Source organism: Dromaius novaehollandiae, chromosome 5 (assembly GCF_036370855.1).
Source record: "Dromaius novaehollandiae isolate bDroNov1 chromosome 5, bDroNov1.hap1, whole genome shotgun sequence".
Classification (NCBI taxonomy): domain Eukaryota; kingdom Metazoa; phylum Chordata; class Aves; order Casuariiformes; family Dromaiidae; genus Dromaius; species Dromaius novaehollandiae.
In genome coordinates, this window is record NC_088102.1 from 52,584,077 (window position 1) to 52,605,148 (window position 21,072).

Sequence of the window (21,072 nt, forward strand, 5' to 3'; positions counted from 1 at the left end):
CTTACCCATTGCTAAAAAAACCCTACAGATTCCTAAAAATAACGATAAAAAGATTTATTGTAACTATTAACTAAAAGATGCATTGCAACTATTAAAGCATGGACAGTCGACACTAGAAAAACATCATGTTGTTTACTGATTGCATCAGGTAGTTACTACCATTCAGCATTCATGAATGTAATTAAAAAAAACACAACAAGCAGACACTGGGTTTTACCAATTTTATTTCTAGACTTTAGTTTTTTTTTTTTTTTTTTTTGCTGGAAACTTGTCTGTTACAGGTCTGTGGGTGAAAATGTGCATTTCAGACCAGTGATGCCAATAAGTACAATATAAAAATGTACAAATCTGAATTGCTTGCTTACTACAGATTGTTATAATAATGTGAGAAATAAAGCATCTCTGTTGGCACATGAACCCACTGATCAGGATTTGGCCTTTTAGTACATACAATATTTAAAGAAATTTGCAGTACGCACTGCCACTCAGTGTAACACATAATATAACCAGTAACCACTAACTCAATAATCATGTTTGGTTCAGAGACACAGAGATGCCACCAACAGAAGTGTTTATGAGGTAAGCAGTAAGAAATGTTCCTGAAATTTGGACAGAATGTATCCAGTCCTCCTGGGTCCTGCGACTGCTAGTAGCATTGCAATGCTTTATTTATGCACTATGTAGGATCTTCACTGCATTTGCCCTCAAAATTGAGTTCTAATTCTGTTTTGGTTTAGCAGCATACAGGCAACAGCTAGATTATTTTTCAGCATACAACTCTGTTAGCTGGCTTATTTATGAGATTTACAGGCTTTTTAAATTAGCATTATGCTATAATTAACAAAAAAAAAAAACCCAAAAAACTAGTATATCATAACAGATTAAACACACAAAATACTTAGAGTTCCAGAAGATAACCTATCATACCAAATGATGTGTCCCAACTGATGGGAAACCACATCAGCTGGCATACAAGAGTTATATTATAATGCACCTTTCATATATCAATGTGGCTAATAACACAGCTTAAAACTACTATGATAATAAACCCCAGATCAGACAAAGAATCCAGCTTTATAAAATGCATAACAACAAAAAAACTGACATTACTTGATTTTCTGAAATGTCTGCTGTTTTTAAATTAATGCAACCTAGTTGCAAATCGCGAGACCCATTCAGAATAACGTTCGATGCATTTCAGTTTGCAGTAGAACTATGAGGCACTGTGTACGAACATTAAAACCTGGCCTAAACACGGTTAACTGAAGTATGAGGTATTGTGAAACAGGAACCTTTTTGGAATAGAGCAGTAATCACATTAAGTAAAAATTGATCACATAAAAAATCTACAAAAAAATGATGTCAATAATATAATTTTCTATGAGAAAATTAAAACCTATAACATGGCAGTATATGACATTGTATAACAAAAAAAAAATGATCCACAAAATAGCAGCAAAACACAATGACAAAGATACAGAAAAGCAATGTTAATTTTTTTTTTTTCAAACCATGCTGGGAATTTATCCATAGCAGCTCAATAAAAACGGAGCATCCACTCCTTTTCTTTTCTCTTTTTTCTTTTTTTTAATTTTTAATTTTTTTCTTTTTTCTCTTTTTTCTCTCTTTTTCTTTTTTTTTTTTTTAAACAATCAACACCTTAGCGGCAGTTTTCTCACATACGTTTCACCATCACATTCTCCTCGAGCGTCAACTTCAACAGCTATGTCCACGTCCCTTCAGCTACTTTCTAAAATAATAATAAGATACATAGCCAAGATGTGCAAATTTTCTATTGTCGCTAAATTAAAAAAAAAAAAGGGGGGGGCATATACTGGAATAAGAACTTCTTTCAAGTACTCCAATTCTCATGTTTATTAACTATGGCGTTTTTCTCATGGTTAGACTGCTTTTGAAAATGTATAAGAAGGGGCCAAATATACTGTTTTGTTTTGGGTTTGTTCCTTGAAGAGTATCCTTTTTTTTTTTTTTTTTTTTTTCCCCTCTTTAATAAGCTGTTAAAACTGCAACATCAAGGGTAGAAAGATTATGCCTTTTTTTTTTTTTAAGAAAGGGGCGATTGCATTATTTTACAAATCATACTGGCCTTATGAACATCCTCTGCAATAAATATTCTTTCTTTTTTTAGCCTTAACTATAAATTATATATTTTAGTGTTTAAAAACCTTCAGTTGTAAAACATCTAGAGACAATCCTTAAACTATGTGTCCTATATGTGAACCTTTAAGGCCCCTAATTTACAAAGATGAGTCGGCACCAAAGGATTTCTAAACTTCAACTTTTCTATAGAAAAGGATAGGAAGATAGCCTGGCAATTTGTGAATGCAATTTCTCTCGCTGGAACACAACCTTCAGAAAAAAAAACACCTTTCCTCTAACACCATAGTTAAATGCACTTGCTTTGCAATTCCAAGTTTGCGAACAAGCACTTATATATTTCCAAACCATTCCATTAAAAAAAAATTCCCACACAATAAAAGAATGTATTTCCTATATATCTAATGGACTGAAAGTGCTTTGAATGGAATGGTTTTAGAATATTATTAAAAAAAAAAAAAAAAAGACTAAACTGTGGATTGAACCTGACCATAATTAGGCTGAATATCTGTGGGGTCAGACCAGCATTTATACACAGGTAACTACAAAAATATGAAGATTACAAAAATATAATATATTATGTCACTATTTCAGGTTCTCTTCATAATAGAGTATCGTATGAGTAGTACATTGGCCTTTCCCAACAATGCTAAGCTGGAACCCTACAAATGCCTTATGTACAGGCAATCCACAGGCACAAAAAAAAAAAAATTAACATATAATAATGCTGTATACTAACATATACTAACTTATGGGTTACGTTAACCATTTATAAGGTGAAGAGGATAAAAAAAAACTAAGGAAATAAAATAAACATTTACAGATGAATTATAAAGTGACTAAATGCATAAGCAAGCAAGATACAGAAAAGCCTAGAACTGCGTTAAAGCTATGCTTTTTAAAGAAAAAAGAGTATTTCATTTACTATCAAAAAAAAAAAAGATAACCCTCTTCTACTTTAAAAATGGTTGGTTGGTTTGTTTTTATAGGTAAGAAATCAAATCTAATACCTCCCCTGGAGACATTTTGTGTGTTAATGCCTATTTTTACAACATACAGACAAGAACACTTTAATATAAAAACTAGTTGATTATTATTGTATAAAATCTTCTATTTTTGTAGCACAAACCCCTGGGGGTAATGCAAATACTATTTTTTTCTTTTTTTAAGACAGTTTTTGGGGTATTTTTTGTTTATTTGTTTGTTTGAAGTCACAGATGGAAGGGAGACAGAGCAAGGAAAAAAAAACAAGACTGGTTTTCCCTTCTGGTATAAAAATGTCCCGGAGAAAAGGGTTTCTGGGGGGGAGATCCTGATGCTGATTCCTTCTCAGATGCCCTTTCTTTGTCTGCTTTTCTTGCCAAGCAAACCCATTAGTAGAAGTCCGCTTAAATGTTCACATCTCGCACATCAGTAGGTGTGCAGGAAAGGTCTGCTTCATCCTCTACAGTCTTTGTTTCTGAAGATACATTGTGTTGCTGTGCCTGGCGTAGACTGGATTCAAGGAGGGATTCAATCTGTTCTTGGCAGGCTCGTAAACAATCCTAGAGAAGATTAAATGGAAGGAGAAAAAGACCCAGGGTCCTTTAGAAAAATACTGAGATCATAAACCAAATACCATTTCTTGAAAAGGCAACAGAAATATGATCAAATTACGTGGGAGGGCAGCAGACTGAAAGGAGCATGGGAAGAGCAAGAGGAAGACTGAACAGCAAAAGGATGGGCCAAGCTACCAAATTTTCTGCAAGATGCCAGCTTGTATCTAGACTTCAGCAACTAGCTGTTGCCATCTTCTATTTAAAGGCCTAAGTAGGCACCTCCGTATACAGCCCTCTGGACTAGCTCCGATTCTCCCTTCTTGGTTAGTTTTGCCCCATAGGTCTATGGCTGAACGTGTGATGAAAGCTGCTCCACAATGGCACTACCCTGGCAGGACCTCGACACAGTAAGGTGTCGCTTGTGCTACACTACTATGCCTGTGCTGTAACATTTCAGCAGTTACGTAAAAGACCTTTCAAACTATCTTTTACCTCACTAGCTTTTATACCTTTTTGAAAAGTATGAACAATCTAGCTGGACAGCAATGTGAATCAATCCTAATTAAATGAGTGGAGTTACAAAAACATGAAACTGGGCTGGAGTCAGAGTTGTTCCAAATAGCTCTGATGCTGTAATGATTTCTACTTTAACCATAGAAATGCTTTGGCAGTGCAGTCTAGTAGACATGATATAGGTAATTTCATAAACAGTGGTCTTCCCAAGCATGAGTTTTGATGATATGAAGTTCTTTCTTAGATAAACATGCTAGACAGACAGATGTACATGCCCTAAGTCACCTGCCAAATGATACAATCATCTCCAGCAGTGGGCAGCTTAGGTTAGCTAATTGATTTCCAACTCAGAAAGCATTTGGAGGGGTGGGGAGAATAGACTATATGACCCCCAAATGGAGACAGATCTTTCATAACCACCACCAAACATTCATAGCCATGCATTATAAAGGCCTGCCAAGTTTTCAGCCTGCTACTGCATTCACCTCGCCAGTTCAATTAGGGCGAGATATTTTTCCCTTGTTTGACAACCAGTTTCTCAGAGCTGAATGTGCACTCAGTCCTACTGAGTGGCCAGGAGAGTACAAGGGCCTCGCCGCTTGCACTGACTTCAGTGTGATTTAAAGCACAAAGCACCTAGCAGATCACATCTACTGTGGGAAAGGGAACTTCCCTAGACATTAAAGCATACCAGTAGATGTATCCAATTCCACTTACAGAACCACAGCAATTAGAATTAGAAGAGGCCTGTTAGCTCAACCTGTCCAACTTTCTACTAACGAGGGCTACGTATTCCTCAGAGCCACATACATCTATTGCAAGGACACAGAGATGGTGCCTTAAATAGTCAAAACAATCACACTACATTTTGCCAAAATTCCTCCAGCATGCTGTTTACTCATATCTTTATAACAAACATCGTAAGCTTTTTCTCAACATATTTAACTCTGTATATTAAGGACTTTGAAGTTTCCTTTCAGTATTGCCTTTTCTGATTTAACCTATGACATGTGTTAGCCCTTGCGGTGAACCCAGTCTTCCATGATAAATTGCCGTCAAAAGTGTTAGGATGTGCATGACTGAGAATGAATGTTGTTTTCCTGAGAGGGTGACCTGCCTGCTGTTTTCTTTATTTCCCGGTTTCAATTCTGCCTTCATTCAGAGGCTTCTTGTGTGATCTACCAGCTTTTCACTGATTCCACTGCCACAAGAATCTCCTCTGCCACCAATAAGGGCACATGGCATTTGGGGTAAAATAAGATTAGAAACTCAAGCAAACAATTCTCTGCAAGTCCTTTCTGAGAGAGAGGGAGGTTAATCCTACCTCTAAGCAGATCAGACCATCAGTTACAGCTCACTGAAAACACATAACCTATGACCTTTTCTGGTTTAAACCCTAGTGTAATATTTCCTCTTGACAGAGACACACAGCGTTTTAAATGACAAAAAGAAACGCCTCATATCCTAAAGTCATCATGCCTTTGGCTCCTACCTACTTCTGGCCTTCCCAATAAGACTTCTGTGAAGTCCCTTCACCCCTTCCAAGATATGACAGATCAATTCCAACTGTAAGACTTCTGTTTGCATGCCCTGTAGCATGTACCTCAGTCACGTTTGGAATTAGATGTGTTAGAGTAGAACATAAATAAAGCTTTCAGTTTTTTCAGTTCTCAGAAGCCCAGCACCTTTGAAGACAATTCTATCCAGGTAGTATGTTCAGTGTTCCAGATTGAAAGCCAATTTATTTTCAGAGCAAATCAAGTCCTGGTTCTGGGTTTTTGTTTTGTTTTGTTTTAGAAATGCCACCGTTTGCATATAGCATGTTTGAGCTCTGAAAACCAATATGCAAAGTAATTCAAGTGAAATAAGCAATTAGTACACTTTGCAAATCGTTCAAAAGGATTTCTGTAAATACCTATTCTTCTCCCTCTGGAGTTCAGTCATGAATAATTACACTGGACTACACAATCTAAAGGTAATTTTGGACCACAATTTTTTTTCCTGTGAGATTCTAACAGTACAGTATGTTATAAGTCTACTTTTAAAAAAAATACATAGCCTTTACAATTTATTGTGAACAGACTGTGTCTTAAGCTACAGTTCAGTGAACAACAATTTTTGAAATGTCTTGAGCATTTTTGTCCAAATCATTTTTGCCCAGATAGCTATCAGCTGAACAGTTTGTCTGGAGGAGCGTCTTAGAGCTGGCAAAAATAACTGCAAAATATAAAATTCACTGTTAACAATCCCACCAGAGTTTTGTTTTTCATTCTTAGTACTTCTCAATACTCAAAAGTAAATACAAGACTTGTGTGTTACTCTGATAACTTCTCCCAACAACTTTTCTGCTTCGCTACCCAAATTTTCAATGCCCACAGTTTGTTCAAGGTCATAAACCCTTCCTGGATTAATTAAGCTTCTCAGTGAAAAAAGACTTGCTAGCTTAACTGATGTGGTCAAATACCTTTAACACACACAGTAGACATGATCAGACTCTAGGGTCAGATACTAAAGGAAACAAACAACAACAAAACAGAAACTGCCTGGAAATCCTTTGTTACTGCCTGACCCGTCCTGGATAACAAGCACATGTTTCAAGGTGCCTCAGAGCAGGGACAGGCAGGAGACAAATTCCAGTGCACTAACAGACAGCAAGGAAACCCAATCTAATCTAGTTTAGCAAATTTCTGGCCTGGAAATGAATGTCAGGTAAAATTCAATCTGTTTGGATGATGGGGTCAAGAATAGAATGATGGAAGACAGCCCAAGACTTCTAATTGTGATTATCTGACTTCTAATTACCCCTGATCAAAGGCAAAATGGGAAATTGGACTTCTACCAATATAAACATGAACCATAAAGGAATTCCAATCAGGTGATATTCATTTTACTTTAGATTCAGCTTTCTTTGAGACTAAAGGTAAAAAAGTGTAATTATATAACCTGAAATCCAACAGACCAGCTGCTCTAGCTAATAGATAATCAGGCAGAATGTTAGCCATGTTTTTATAATGCATGCTCTTAATATTTCAGAACAATCCAATATAAAATATATTCAATTGCACAGTTTGACAAGAGGAGCCATCACTGTGGAGTAACAAACTTCATATAGATATTAAGAAATAGTGTTTGATACTCCTGGTTGCATAGGCATGTCTTACTGGAAATCTCAATGCAGGAAAATCATGCTATGTATGAAACCAAGTAGCTTTCTCTACTTAAAACAGTTCTCTTATTCTGGTACAAACATAAGAGTGGTAGTAATGTTACTCTAAAACACCAAGCAAGAAATAAGATGGAAGGAATGCTTCCATTTTTGAGTTACTTAACTTTTTAAGGTATAATTCTATGATGATTCTGTTTTTCTGTAGCAAGCTATGTAAAAACCATATTTCAAATTCTTGCTGTTCTAAAGCATAAGTATATTTAGCAATAGAAGTTGAAGGAGGGTTAATTCTTAAAGCTCTTAATTTTAAGTTCAGGTCACACAGATTGTGGCCTTGCAATGACTCTGGACAATAAAAAGAAATAACCAGCAATTATCCTTCTTGTTAAAGATACTTTCTTCTCTTTCAAAAGAGCTCCGACATCAACGAAGTCAAGTCACATAAGGACACGCTGTTGTTCTCCATGATGAGAGAATCTATTTTAATGCTATGTATCAGGAATGATTAAATAATATTTTTGTTTGCATCAGATACTCGCTATCAGTACAGATAGCAAGCCTAGTGTTTTTCCTAAGTACCTGCTTTGAATATCTTGCACTGGATAGAAGCCAACTGTACAGTGAAATACCTACATTGTTCACAACCTCACTAAAAGCGTTACAGGTGCATACCAAACTGAGCAGCAGGATGTTTACAGCATCTTATTTCAGCATTTAAATTGCTCATAGTATTTAACGTTTCGGTGCTGGATCCATACTACTTTTGCTGCAGTAATATAAAGGGCAAAAATAACACGCTAAAGGTGAACAAAATAATAAGCTGTGATGCAGTATTTGTCAGCATTTGCTTCCCACAGATACTCTATCAAATTACTCTTTTATGAGTAATTCCTGATGATGCATTCATCTTTCCAGAAATCATTCAAACTTGTTGACAAAGTCCAATTACACTAAATTTGTTTTGAAGTGTCTGGACTAATATAGCTCTCTCTATATTTAAGTTATGAACATGTAAAATAATTTAACAGCTTCTCAAAGATTCTGCCGCTAACCACAGGGTTGTCTTTATTTGACTCATTGTCCAGTGCTTGGAGACCTCACAAGAACCTTTTTAAAGTATCTATTTATTGGTCTTCCACATTGTTACAAAACAAAGCTCAACTCTGCCCCAACTTCACACACCATTATGACATGGATCATTGACTTTAGGTCTTCCTTGTAGGCTCCCTTCCTGGCCCATTCACTCATGAAAGGTTTATTGCTCACTAGTTACTGATGTGCATCTCCTGGAAGCTGCAGGGCAAAATGAGAGTCCTGTGAGGACCATCTACCTTGTCAGAAAGTCGTGAGACAAACATTTGTTCCAAAAAGGAATTCAATACCAGCTACTGTGCAGGTCTAGCACGTAATAAACCAAATTAGATCATTAGAACTCTTTTAAGAAGGGCTTTTTCACACCACTTGTCACAATAAAAGGTCTCAAGAATGGTCAAAGATAAGGTCAGAGATACCAGGAGGTCTATATACTGCAATCTTAGTAACTATTTCCTTGTCTTATTTTAAAGGCTTTGTTTTACATAGACTCCTGCTTTAATTACCTACTATTAAATACAACCTCTGCAATTGTCTTAAAATAAATTCAAAGTTGCTTTGTCAAATACACCTATCTTACAAAACAGCAGAACTGGATGTGGCACTTACATCAATAAACTGCAGCAGCATAATCACTGATTATTAGTGTATATATAATGATGGCTAAATAACTAGGACGAACACATGTTCAAAAGACCACTCTGAGGCTTAACTTTCAAGATTTACTGTCAGATCAGCTACTATGCAGTAAGCAGGCTTTTATTCTTAAACTCTGAGACAGGAGATCAAGAGAATCTAAGAGAAAGAGTCACTTACCGGGTCACATTTGATAACTTGTGATAGAAAATGTGTGAGGCATTGATAGGAGAGGAAAGTGTTAGTGTCCCCCAGATGCAGGCCTTGCACAGCAGCTACCACACTGCCAGCTGCGATCATGGAAGGCGGGTTTGAAATAAATTTAACATCTGTATGAAGAGAGAAGAAAATAAAAAAGATCAAAATGATTTCTTTAGGACAAGCCTTCCCGTACACATACAGTCTCTTCTATGAGCATGGGCTGGCTTCAGTTGCCAATTATTGCATCTGAAAAGGTAGGGAAATTATGAATAGAAAGGTGCCTCCTGCTGTAAACTGTTACAGGCCCAAACCTGTAAACGCTTATCCACAGAAGCAACTGTATTTGAGTGAGTAGCCCTGCTTAGCAGTAAGCCTGGGAGACCATTCATCACTTTGAGATATTTTTATCATAGCAGGGCCCCCATTCTTGAAATGTTTAAATACTTTACTCCGATGAATTATGTCTTTTGGGTCAACAGCACTATGCATCTGAGAAAACCTGTTCACATTCTTAAGTGTTTAAGTGTTTAGCATGATCGGATCCTAGGTGCACTGTAATAAGGAGTCTCTGGGCCCTTTGAAGCAGAAACCTTCACACTGACATTAAAAGGAATATAACTTTAATGAACAACAACATCAACAAAAAGAAAGAAAGAAAGAGAAAGACTGCTTAACCCCGTCAGGAGGCAGATAATCCATATTTAAATTAAGGTTTCATCTTAAAAATGCTTTGTCTCAACCTAGTCTCTTGTCAGTGGCTGCCATCCATCCTGGCAACAGGGATTTAATGTAAATGTGGCATAACTAAGTGACGGGGGTCCCAAGAATTGGCGGACAATCAGTTACATTCTGATGTGACACCATGCTGACAAGAGGCTGGGCCCCCTTCCAGACTGCATTGCTGTAGGTCTCTCCACAAAGCCACTCCCATGATTCCTTAAGGGGCTATCTCTGCCATTTAGCCTTTTTTTTCTTCTTAGTAAGAATAATCCACATTTTAATGCTAAGACTCTTTCTGCTAAACAGGAATGCGTTTGATCCAGGGCAGCATACACCTTGGAGAAGAATCAGAAACAAAGCAAATAAATGGCAGGAGTAAATGTCTAATTTTGTGAAGGAGAAAGGGGAAATGCCACATTATACACAAGAACCTGAGATACATTCCTTCAGCTTTTATCAGAATACAACTTCCTCTGGGCTGAAAAAATATAAACCATCTGTCAAACTCTTGAATGAAATCAAAGGAATGGATAGCTTAGAGGGCTCAGTGGAACAGTTTAAGTATTAAATCACGCATCTCCTTTATTACGATAAAATAACTTTTGTGTAAATGTTTTACCAGTGAAACTAAAGACCTTCAGGACTCTGTGAAAGTCCTCTCTCTAAAACTATTCATGTATCTCTGACAATCCATTGTAGCCCAGACCAATACCCCACCTTCAAAAGGGCATTTCACCCAGCCTTCTCTGAACCTCCAAAATTAAGCTGATACGATTAGTTGCGGCCAAATTTTTTGTGACAGAGTCAACAAAAAGCCAAGCTGTATCTAAGGTCACCTCATCTTTGTTAGCATGTGTAGAACTGATTTCAGTTTTCCCCTTTTCCTAACCTCCCCATCTCCTGACACATACAAACACGCACACCTCCTAGCAAACTTCTACCTTTCCAGATAATCCAAATAGTTCAGTTTGGTTATTGACAATACATCCATTCCAAAGATAGTCCCCTAACTGAAATACTGAAACATAGTTGCAGGTAGACTTCCGATATAAGGGATTTCTGTGGGCAAAGACGAATTTCACCAAGATTCAGTCGTTCAGAGGGGTACAGTGGCAGTGAGTTTGCACCAGTACTTATTGATTTCCAGATGCAGAATATGATTAAAATGAGTCAGTTAAATGAGTCTGTCCTGACAGGATCATGTTTAGGATTAATATTTGCGTTTTTCATTTAAATAGAGCAGTAAACAAGAACATGAATTCATAGTCACACCCTCATTCTTTCCAAGGTGGAAAAGTGATAATGAAGTTTAAATGACCAGTTTGTGTCTGTCCCTATAACCACTCCAGACAAGCAGCATGGACTGCCTTTTTGTTGCAACTCAACAAGGAATTATTTGTGGCAGAGGCCACTAATTTCAGCATATTAATCAGGGGGCCCCTCTCGCCTGTAATTGGATGCCCCCAAGTGAAGAGTGTGGCATCATTGTCAGCCTCCATCGCCTCATCTTGCGCTATTGAGCGCTCAGGAACAAGGGGGCTTCGGTGAGATGAATTAGACCTGACACAGCCACAATGGGGTAGGGGGCCCCATCAATTGAAGCACACATCCCCAGTAGCCTATCTGAGACTTCATCCAAAAAGAATAAACAACTTCAGCGTTGTTAAAAAGAGAGAGAGAGAGAGAGAGAGGAGGGGGAGGAGAGAGAAGAATGCCAGCCACCCTGAAGGGAGGACAAAGCAGGCATATAGGCGCTGCAGCGCTTTAAAAAAAATTCCTAACAAGGCGAGTCACCCCTTTTCCTTTTTAAATGGAGCAGCAATTCCATCCGTCTGGAGAGCTGGGGGCTATGAATGAAAATCTTTTCATTGAGGCAAATCAAAACTGCGAACATAAATCACTTGCTGCAAGATGCAACAGGTTCCAACTGGTCACATACCTTGAGACTCCCAATTTTATAAAGGCCAGAGAATAGGAGAATTGTAGCACAGTTGTTTCAAAGGGAGATCTTTCTCCATCCGAAAGGACAAAAGCAACAACAATAATAATAGCAATAATAATAATATAAAGGGAGCCTGGTATGTTTTGATAACCAGAGGAACATAATGAAATGCTGAAGCTCCAATATTTGTTGCTATTCATTGTTATGCTTGTATAGAGCTGCAGCTCTCCCTCAGCACTGGTCTTAACTTGGGCCAAAAGAGGCCTGTTTCCTTTTGAGCTCTCCCTGCCTTGCGTGGCCATGCCAAAGCCTCATTCATTAAACTCAATTATGTGTTAACTTCAAACAACCCCTGGTAATTTTTTTTTCTTTTTCTCCCTAACCTACCACAGCACAAAGACATCCTTTGGTGAAAATGTATTTTTCAAAACTAAAACGAAATCAAACAAATCCACTTCTCCTAGGCAGACAGCTGAAGAGGGAGCTTAGAAGGAATTCCCCTCAACTCCACCTTGCAATGTAACCTTCTCTTTCTGGAGCAAACGCACATACACACACACACACACACACACACACACCTCCAAACCCGTCCCGAGCCTTCACTCTGTTAAGCCAACTGGCTGAGACTTTTATTTTCTATGCAAGCATTATTTTGCCATGTCTTCTTATGACACCTTCCTTTAGTAGAGGACACAGGCTGTATAAATGGATTTTTACGGTGTTTTCAGTGGACTTTGGATTGGGCCCCACAACATCTAGGCAAGCACAACACATTTGCAGTCCATCTAGGTTCATTCTGGCAAGGGGAAATGCAACACAACCCAGCAACAGCAAAGCAAAGTCCAGATGCTACTTAGCCACACGTTATCTTCGCTACCCAACAAAAAGGTCATGAGGAAAGCAAGACGTATAGAAAATTCTGACATTCAAAGAAACAGTAAGAATACAGAGCCTAGTGGCAGCCTTCCTGAATGCTGTATCCCCGGGCAATATTCCCAACAACTTCAGTAGGGAGCTGACAAGGGCCCCAATTCTGGTGAGCTCAGCACTGTTGTTTTAAAGCTAAGTAAAATTCCCAGAACATGGCTCCCATTTACTGATCCATTCTCCAGCTGTGGTGTGTAGCAGTGTTAAATAAAGGCTCTGGATGTGCTTCCTAAAAGAAACATAACAACACCGACAGTAGATCAAAGTACTGAACTCTTAGCAAGTCTCCAACCTTTGAACCACTCTTGTTTTCATCCCTGTCATTGCCAACACAACAACCTAGGTTAAACATCCCCAAATCCAAAGGGGAAGCTGAGTAGCTGTTCTTTTTAGCTAACAACTGAGGTAGCTTCAAACTTTGCAAATCACGTATTCAGAGTCAGCAGCCTTATTTGGTTCAATCTGTCATGGAGAATATGTCTGATTTTCCCAAAATGTTGCTGCAGGTACTTTGAAAGCTGTTTGAATGTTGTAGCACTCAGAACACTTGAGCGTTATTCCAGACAAGCTGACTTACGAACTGCCTGTTATTCTGATGTTAGGTCCAAGATGAAAAGCAATGCCACTGTTTATAAATTTCTCTTTTATGGTTTGTTCTATCTTTAGGCCTTGCAATAGGGCTGACTCTGTGAAAACAACATTTTCTTCTTCTTCTTCTTTTTTTTTAAGTGCCTGCAATCTTTCTTGAATCTTTTGACAAAATCCATCTCTCTGAAAATAAACTACGAAGCTTTTTTTTTGTTCATTGACTACATGCATCCCACCAAGGTTTTCAACTGTGGGCACCTTTTCTCAAGTCCAAATGCACATTTGATCTCTTTTTTAGTACAAATGCTACTGAATATTAACATTTAATAAAGCACTGTATCTCCTTCAGAGTATATTTACTAGTGTTAACAGAGCATCTGGCATTCCTCTTTACGTACTACTGCTAAAGAAATTCACTTTGGCTGCTTTTTCTTATTCTTTTGCCATTCCTGGATTTGTCTTGTCCTACTAAAAGAAAATGCATTGAAAACATTTTGTTCAAACAGGGTATCTTCCCGTTATAACTTCCTTTGTCCCCACTCCTCCACTCTGTCCTGCGGGAACAGTAAGATCTGAAGAACAGAAAGACTCTTCTAAACTTTCTTCCTTCCCACTCGTTAGGGTTCAGTGGGTAACGCCAGTACATGTACAAATACATACACACACACACTCCACATGCAAACATGGAGCTTCAAAGAAAGCGCGCACGCACACAGTGCCCTTGAAACCAAAGATCAGGCCTCTGCAAACCTGGCCTAGCGAACAGTCGGCGTCTTTGGCTCCTCTGGAGGCCGCCCCTGCACATGGCTTCAGCGCAGCACGTGGTCAGAAGGGTGCAGATGGCAGAGACTCGGTCCTGTGCCAGGAAAGCCTCTGTGCCGCGTGGCCCTCCTCCAATCCACCAGCCAGAGAGGAGGGGGGCAGAGGCAACTTGAAGAGGGAAGTTTTAAAACCCCCACGCAGAGCTATTCACAAGCAAACTCTCTCTCTCTCTGCCTTTAAAAACTGTCTTAAGCATGAATCCACACAGAGGGATTCCCCATATGGGCAGTAAGGCTTTTGCAGCCCCGCATAAAACCTGATATATTAAGGTAAAGAAATCATGCCACGCTGAGCTGCAAACTCAATTGCTAAACTACCAAGAAGGGGTACTCCTGCCCCTCCAGACAACAAGATCTATGCTTATTCAACTCAGAAGAAAAATTTCTCCTGAAAAACTTACCTTTGCAAAGTAATCCACCTTCTGCAAACAACCGGGGGCAATAATCAGGGCTTAAACTACCTCCCCACAGCTCTGTGAGCTCACTTTAGCCCATAGCTACAGGAAGCCTTACAAGCTGGGGGTTAGGTTTGTGTAGGGGAGCAACACGCCTTGTTTCATGTGCAGGGCTCATACCTGTAGCGCACAGAGCCACAAAAGTCTGAGCGTGTTTACGGATGATCTGCTTGGTATCTTCTGCCAGAGGCATTTTAGTTAGGAAATGTTCAATGAAATCATGGGGGGTCATTGCAGCCAGATTCCATTTCAGCTTATTCACCAGAAGCAGCTCCATTTGCTGCAAAAACAAAAGGGAGGAAAGGGGGAAGAAGAAAAGAAGAGGAAGAAGAAGAGGGAAAATGTGGTTAGCTCCACTCATACACAGCTGGACGTGCAGCAACTGCATCTGGGCAAGTTAACGCTGAGCTGAGCCCGCCTGCCGGGGACGGGGGAAGCCTCCCGCAGCACGGCACCGCCTCGGTGCACGGCTCTCCGCACCGCAGACGCTGCCAACGGCGGGGCCGGCTCGGGCTAACGCGGGGCGCCGCAGGAGGCCGGGCGGGGAGGCCGGGGGCGCCGCAGGGAGGCAGGCGGCCGCCGGGCAGCGCTGGGCCGCCCCCCGCCGCCCGGTCGTCCTGCCGGCGGGCGCCCGCCGCCGCCGCGCCCCGCGAGGCCGCCAGGGGGAGCCCGCGCCTCGCGGCCGCGCCGGCCGAGCCGCGCCGCGCCGCGGCGGTCCGGGCCCGCGGCGGCGGCCGGGCGCGGGGCTGCGGCCCCCGGCCCCGCCGCCCGCGGGGTTACAGCGTCCGCGGCGCCGCGGGGCGCCCGGGGCGGCAGCGCCCCCACCGCCGCCCCCCCCCCCCCCCGGCGGGCGCTGCGTTTGGGGGCCATCTGCTGGGTTTGGGGTTTTCCTGAGGTGATTAAACGTGAAATTACCAGTAATTCGTCGGGTCTAATGGAGTTATCGGTATAAATGCACAGTTTTTCCGCGGTCAGAGGAATAGTTTCCTTCATTTTTGAAGCCACAAACATGCAGGTAGCTCCGAGCAATTGCAATCGGCTTTTCTTGAGGGGTTCAAGCGACAAAAATCTGTCCAAATAATTCATAGCCAAGGGGAATACTTCCTCTTCGCACTTCTGCTCCTCGCAGACCTGGAAGAGAGAGAGAGATCGCTGAATAATAATTTAATACAGGCGAAAGCTGGTCTTGCCCTGCTGCCCTCTCCTTCTCCCCCCCACCCCACCCCAGACTTTGCAGAGTAAGGTTGAAGAAGGAGAAGGGAAAAATGCAGTTGAGAAAAAACGTATATATAAGGAAAAAATAGAGGCATCAAAGAAAATGAAAGAGAAAGTCACGAGTGACAAAGTGGGGAGAAATGTGGCGTTAGAAATCTGCATGCGATTCACGGTAAAAAAAAAAAGGGGGAGGGGGAATAGAAGGGATCTGTCCCCATCTTCTCAGCCCCTAGAACAGAAAAGAAAAAGGGAAAAAAGGGGAAAAGCAAGCCCCTGTGTCTGGGAATGTGGGTGCAGACCTGGGCTTGCCCCCGGATTTATTTGGCCTATCTGGCTTTTTTTTTTTTTTTTTTTTTTTTTATCTAATTTGCCGTTGAGCTGCCGATTCCCCTCTCTGGTCGAGACACAAAGGTGGCGTCCAGCCTCATTTCCCCAGACGTCATCTTTTCAAAAAATATTTAAAAATATTTAAAAAATCATTCGAGCCCCCCAAAAAAGCTGAAAATGACGCTGCGGGGGTCCTTTACCGAGCCCCGCGGCGAGGGCCCATCTGGGGGGTTCGGGGGGGGCACCCCGAAGTGAAATTCACCGAGTCCCTCTCTCGCCCTACAGCACAGCGAAGCGCGACATTTCCCAGAGCAAGGCAGGGCGCTGCGCTTTCAAAAATTAATTAAAAATAGATCGCAGGCGCCCAGGGCTTCCGAAAAGGCATGAAAATATAGCCCTGTTTCGGGGGCTCCCTCTGGGAGCCCCCCAAACGTGTCCTGCTGGGGGAAGAGGGCCTTTCCAACTCGCTTTTCCCAGGCGACCTTGCAGATCGCTGCCGCAGCACAAGCATGCCTTTGAGGGGTGACCACAGCTCGAGCCTCTCTTCGCGCTGAACAAAGAAACTTTCACCCTGCAGTTCCCCCCAGAAATGCCAGAGCCCCTCCGGCCGTCCCCCTGCCCAGAGCCCCGGCGGGGACCCCCGGCCCCGACCTTCTCCCCCGGCCCCTGCCCGCTCCCCCCCGCACATACACCCTTGGCTTCCTCCCCGGGACTTTCTAATTTTCTCCTGATTAATAAACACTTTTGCTTTGCAATAAAAGAACAAAGATGGCGCATAATACTGGCACGGGCAGCACTTGCATACGTGTACAAGGATATTAATTTAAAATAAAATCCCCAGAAAAATAACTGGCAGCATTTCCCTATGGCCCCGGACTGGGGAGCCGGGGGTTGCAGCGATGTGGCCGTTCCCAGCCAAGGCGCCCAGGCAGGGAGGCTGGAAGGGGGACATTTTCCAGACGAGACTTCTCCGCACTCCCCTTGCCCTGGCACCGCGTTGGCCCGGGAGCCGGAGAAGGTGCCAGGGCACCCCCAGACCCTGCAGCTGGGGAGATGTGTGCGTGTCTGTGTGCGGGGGAGGGGGTGCCGCTAGCCTTCCCTCTGCAGCAGCAGCCTCATTTTTACACCAGAAAAAAAAAACAAAGAAACAGAGGAGCAATAATTATAGTAATAATAATAAAAAAATCGACCCCAATCCCGTCATTACACGCGGGAGCCTCCAAAGCCAGAGCAACGTGTGCCGTGCCGGAGAAGTTATTTCGGGAGGGGGGGCCGCGAGTGGCAGCAGAGGGGGGAGCAGCTCGCAGCCTTAATTCACTTCGGTGCCGAAGCTTGCAAAGAAATCGCCGAAACATACAAACCTCCAGCATCCAAGTGGCAACCATTTTCCTCATATATGGCAAGATTTCTTTCTGCACGCACTTGAAGTAGGACACGGAGGGCGAGCAGGTCTCCTCGGCCTTGAGCATGGTCTGCAGCACCCTGTCATTGAGGAGGTTGGCATCCAGGTAGGCCCGCCGGATGGTCTCCACCTCGCAGCAGAGCAGCTGATGCTCCATGGCTGCCTCCTCGGCTCCGGGCGGCTCGCGCAAGGACGGCGGCGGCGGCGGGCAGGCGGGCAGGCGCTCGCTCGCTCGCTCTCTCTTCCCCTTCCAGGAGTCCCTTGGATGCTGCTTCTGCTACTGCCGCTACAGCCCTCTGGAGGCTGCAAAACTTTCTAACTTCCAACAAAACTCTCCTGTATAGTCGCTGTGACGTTACTGTTGTTAAGCAGAGATCAAAGCACGAGAGAGAATGAGAAAGAGAGAGAGAGAGAGCCAAAAGCAAGGGGCAGAGCCCTAAAGCCATCCCATAGGCTTCAAGTCCTTCCCCTTTGCTTAGCTTATAGAGAGCTGGGTTTTAATGCAATGCAAATGAGACAAGGGCTTGCTTTCTTCAAGGGCAAGGGAGAGGTGGGGGAAACCCAAATTGTCTCTTCAGTGTATCCTGCATAATTTTAAAAATGGAGAGAGTTCTGCAGTGGGAGCCAAATGATGAATGGGGCTAGGCCACACACAGACACACATGGATATAAATACAAGAAGACTCGGTTGGTATTATTTTACTGGGGGTGCCAGGGAGGGGGAGCGGAGAAGTACTAGTGTGCCACTATTAATTACTGATTATTATTACCAATACGTTCCTGGAATATCTGTTGTTTAAAAACATGCACTCCCCACCTGAAGTCCCAGAGTCTTTGTAGTTAATCCCACGGGAGAAGCTTTCTCCCATTTCCTCATTCCTATTTTTCCCAGCCTGCACGTTTTTGCTGTACATCAGAATTTTAAAGAAATTGGGGTCTCCCCTCCTCCACCAAGATGGTGCTTTTTCTTTTCCTCCTCTCTTTATGTCTTTCCTTTCACTTTTAAGTTTTTACCCTCCAAAAGGGGCACGGAGGTGGCAGGGGACACAGCGATAGCTAATTCCAACTGCCGTAAGCAGCAGTTAACCCTCGGCAGGCCAAAACTCAGCACCTCACCCCCACTACACACAGCCACCCAGAGAAAGTAGCTCAGCAGAGCTGCAAAATGGTGGCCAGTTTCCTCCCACACGGGTAGCACCTGAAGGGAGAAGACTTGGGGGAGGTGCCAGCAGGCACCAGAGCTGCCAGGGCCTCATCAGACGCGCTGTGCCACGAGGACAGTCTGTCCACGCATGACGTGCGACCGCTCAGCCCCACTGTAAATAACTCCTGCTCCCCCAGCTCAACTGAACCGCTTCCATGTGAAAATACTTCGGTGTTGTGCTTTGTTTCTAATAAAAAGTCTCCATTCAACTCGTTGCTTTCTAACAGGCTGACGGGAGCTTGGGGCCCGCTGGAAAATACCAGAGGTGAAGCCAACCCATGGCTCCAAGGGAGAAACAGCTTGTCTTGGACTGAAGTGGATGGGATGGTGAGAAGCAGGAATGCTGTAAACTGGGGTTCAGATTGTTTTCCGCTCACCTGAGCACTTAAATTAACTCTAACCTCAGTGTTTACCACCACATTAACGCAGCATTAATAGCAGCAGTACCTACCCGTTACAGCATTTGGGGAAGCATCGCCAGCAGGTTGCAAAGCACTGGAAGGGTCTTGCGGCCGTAACCGACACACTACGAAGCCGTACAGCATCTCTCCCATATGACCTATAGGGAAAGCAGTGCCAAAGATCACAGGGCATGTTGTTGCACAGTTGTGTGTTTACATAATCCCTTCGCACAAAATATCTGCCCATCTTTCCAGTTTGCTTGACCATTTGTCTTTATTTTGTCTTCCTCTGTTGGGAGGCCATGTCAGAGGCCCAGAGATCTCAGTTCCCCTCACGCACAGCAGTCTATGGGGCGAATCTGGATGGTTTCTCAGCAAGGAAGCAGACCCCGAAGCTCATTTCCCTGCTTGCCCATCACTCTGCATACACAGGGAACGCACTTCTGTTTTCACGACTTAGGCTTGCGGGGGAAGTTTTAATTTTTACTTTGAAAAACATGCAATGACCCCACAGCGCCAAATCCGGTTGAACTCAGCCAGCCAACGATGGCTATGACATTTAATTAACTTTTGTGCCAACACCTTCCCGGGGCGCGGCCGGTTTGCGGGTGCTGGGCAAAGCGCCTGTGGAGCGAGGCATGCTGCGAGCCCCCTCCCGTCGCCGGGCGCCAGGGTCACGTCCGCACGTGGCCTCCCAGCATTTGCTTCTGCTCACTTGGCTTAACCGCCCTCGGGCCGGGCCGGGATCACCGCCTCCGGCGTCCTCGCCCTCCCACCGCCCCCGCGGCTTGGGTGGGTTTCCCCCTCGTTGCTGCTCCCCTCTCCACGGGGCCGGCAGCGCGCGGCTCCCATTCACAAAACGCCGCGGCGGGGGCCGGGGGCGGCGGGCGGGAGGTGCCGCCGCGGCGGAGCGCGGAGCTGGCCCGGCTCCCGGGGGAGCCCCCGGCGCGGCGCGGCGCGGCGCGGCGCGGGCGGCGCGGCCGCAGGAAGCGCCCATTAGCATGAGCCAATGGGGGAGGAGATGTGTTACCAGGCGGATCAGGCAGATCTCGGCGAGCGGCGCGGCCGATCCCTCCCGGCCACACAAAGGGGACTGGTCAAAAGTGCAACGCTGCAGGCACGCGCGCCGCGCCCCGGCCCCCGCCAGCGGCCTCGCCGGGCGGCCCGCACCTGCCCGGGCACCGGCGCCCCCCCCCGCTCAGCCGCTTTCCCTCACACGCGGCCTCGCATCTGCCGCGCTCGGCGGCTCCCCGGAAGCGGCCGCGTAACGGTTCTAACGGCCGCGGGGGGCTGGGGGCAGGGCGCGCGGCCCCGCGGGGGTGCGTGCTTAACGGGCGGGCCGCCGCCGCCGCTCCGCCGCGCTTCCGACGGCGCCTCCTGCCCGCCCCGCCGCTCCCGCCTCCCCCGGCACTTTCTCATGATGTCACCCCGCCCGCCGCGGGGCGAGGGGCGGCCGGGCCCCGCCGCCGCCGCGAGCCCGCCCCGCCGGAGCAGCGCGGCGCGGGGCGGGGCCGGCGCAGCGCGGCGCGCCGCCGCCTACCGTAAGCTCCCGAAGAGCCGGGCCGCAGCGGCAGCGCGGGGCGGCCGTTGGGGCGGCGCCAACCGTCCCGGGGTGCCTCGGCGAAACAGCGGTGCCTGCTGCGGCCGGGGGCGCTGAGCTGCCCCGGGCCCGCTGCCGCGGCGCCCCGGCCCGGCCCGGCCTCGGGCCGCGCTTGCGGCGTGCGGAGCCGCCTTGCTCGGCGGGAGGCCCCCCGAGAGCCCCAGCTGCCCTCGGGTTTTGCGCTGACGGTGCCCGTGAATTAGCGC

General features: G+C 44.7%; 1 protein-coding gene across 2 annotated transcripts; it reads right to left on the minus strand.

Annotated features, from left to right (window-relative positions):
* Nucleotides 1-207: 207 nt before the first annotated feature.
* CCND1 (cyclin D1) lies at nt 208-20,421 on the minus strand. Of its 2 annotated transcripts, XM_064512827.1 has the most exons (7): nt 20,297-20,421; nt 19,317-19,424; nt 17,621-18,019; nt 15,633-15,848; nt 14,838-14,997; nt 9,244-9,392; nt 208-3,662 (listed from the first exon to the last, which is right to left on the minus strand). In XM_064512827.1, exons 3-7 carry the CDS (start codon nt 17,816-17,818, stop codon nt 3,507-3,509), a joined length of 879 nt encoding a protein of 292 aa, XP_064368897.1. In that variant the 5' UTR covers nt 17,819-18,019; nt 19,317-19,424; nt 20,297-20,421; the 3' UTR covers nt 208-3,506. The 2 variants fall into 2 exon arrangements, with proteins under 2 accessions (XP_064368897.1, XP_025950310.1); XM_026094525.2 differs by lacking the exons at nt 19,317-19,424; nt 20,297-20,421 and having other exon boundaries at nt 17,621-18,079.
* Nucleotides 20,422-21,072: the final 651 nt, after the last annotated feature.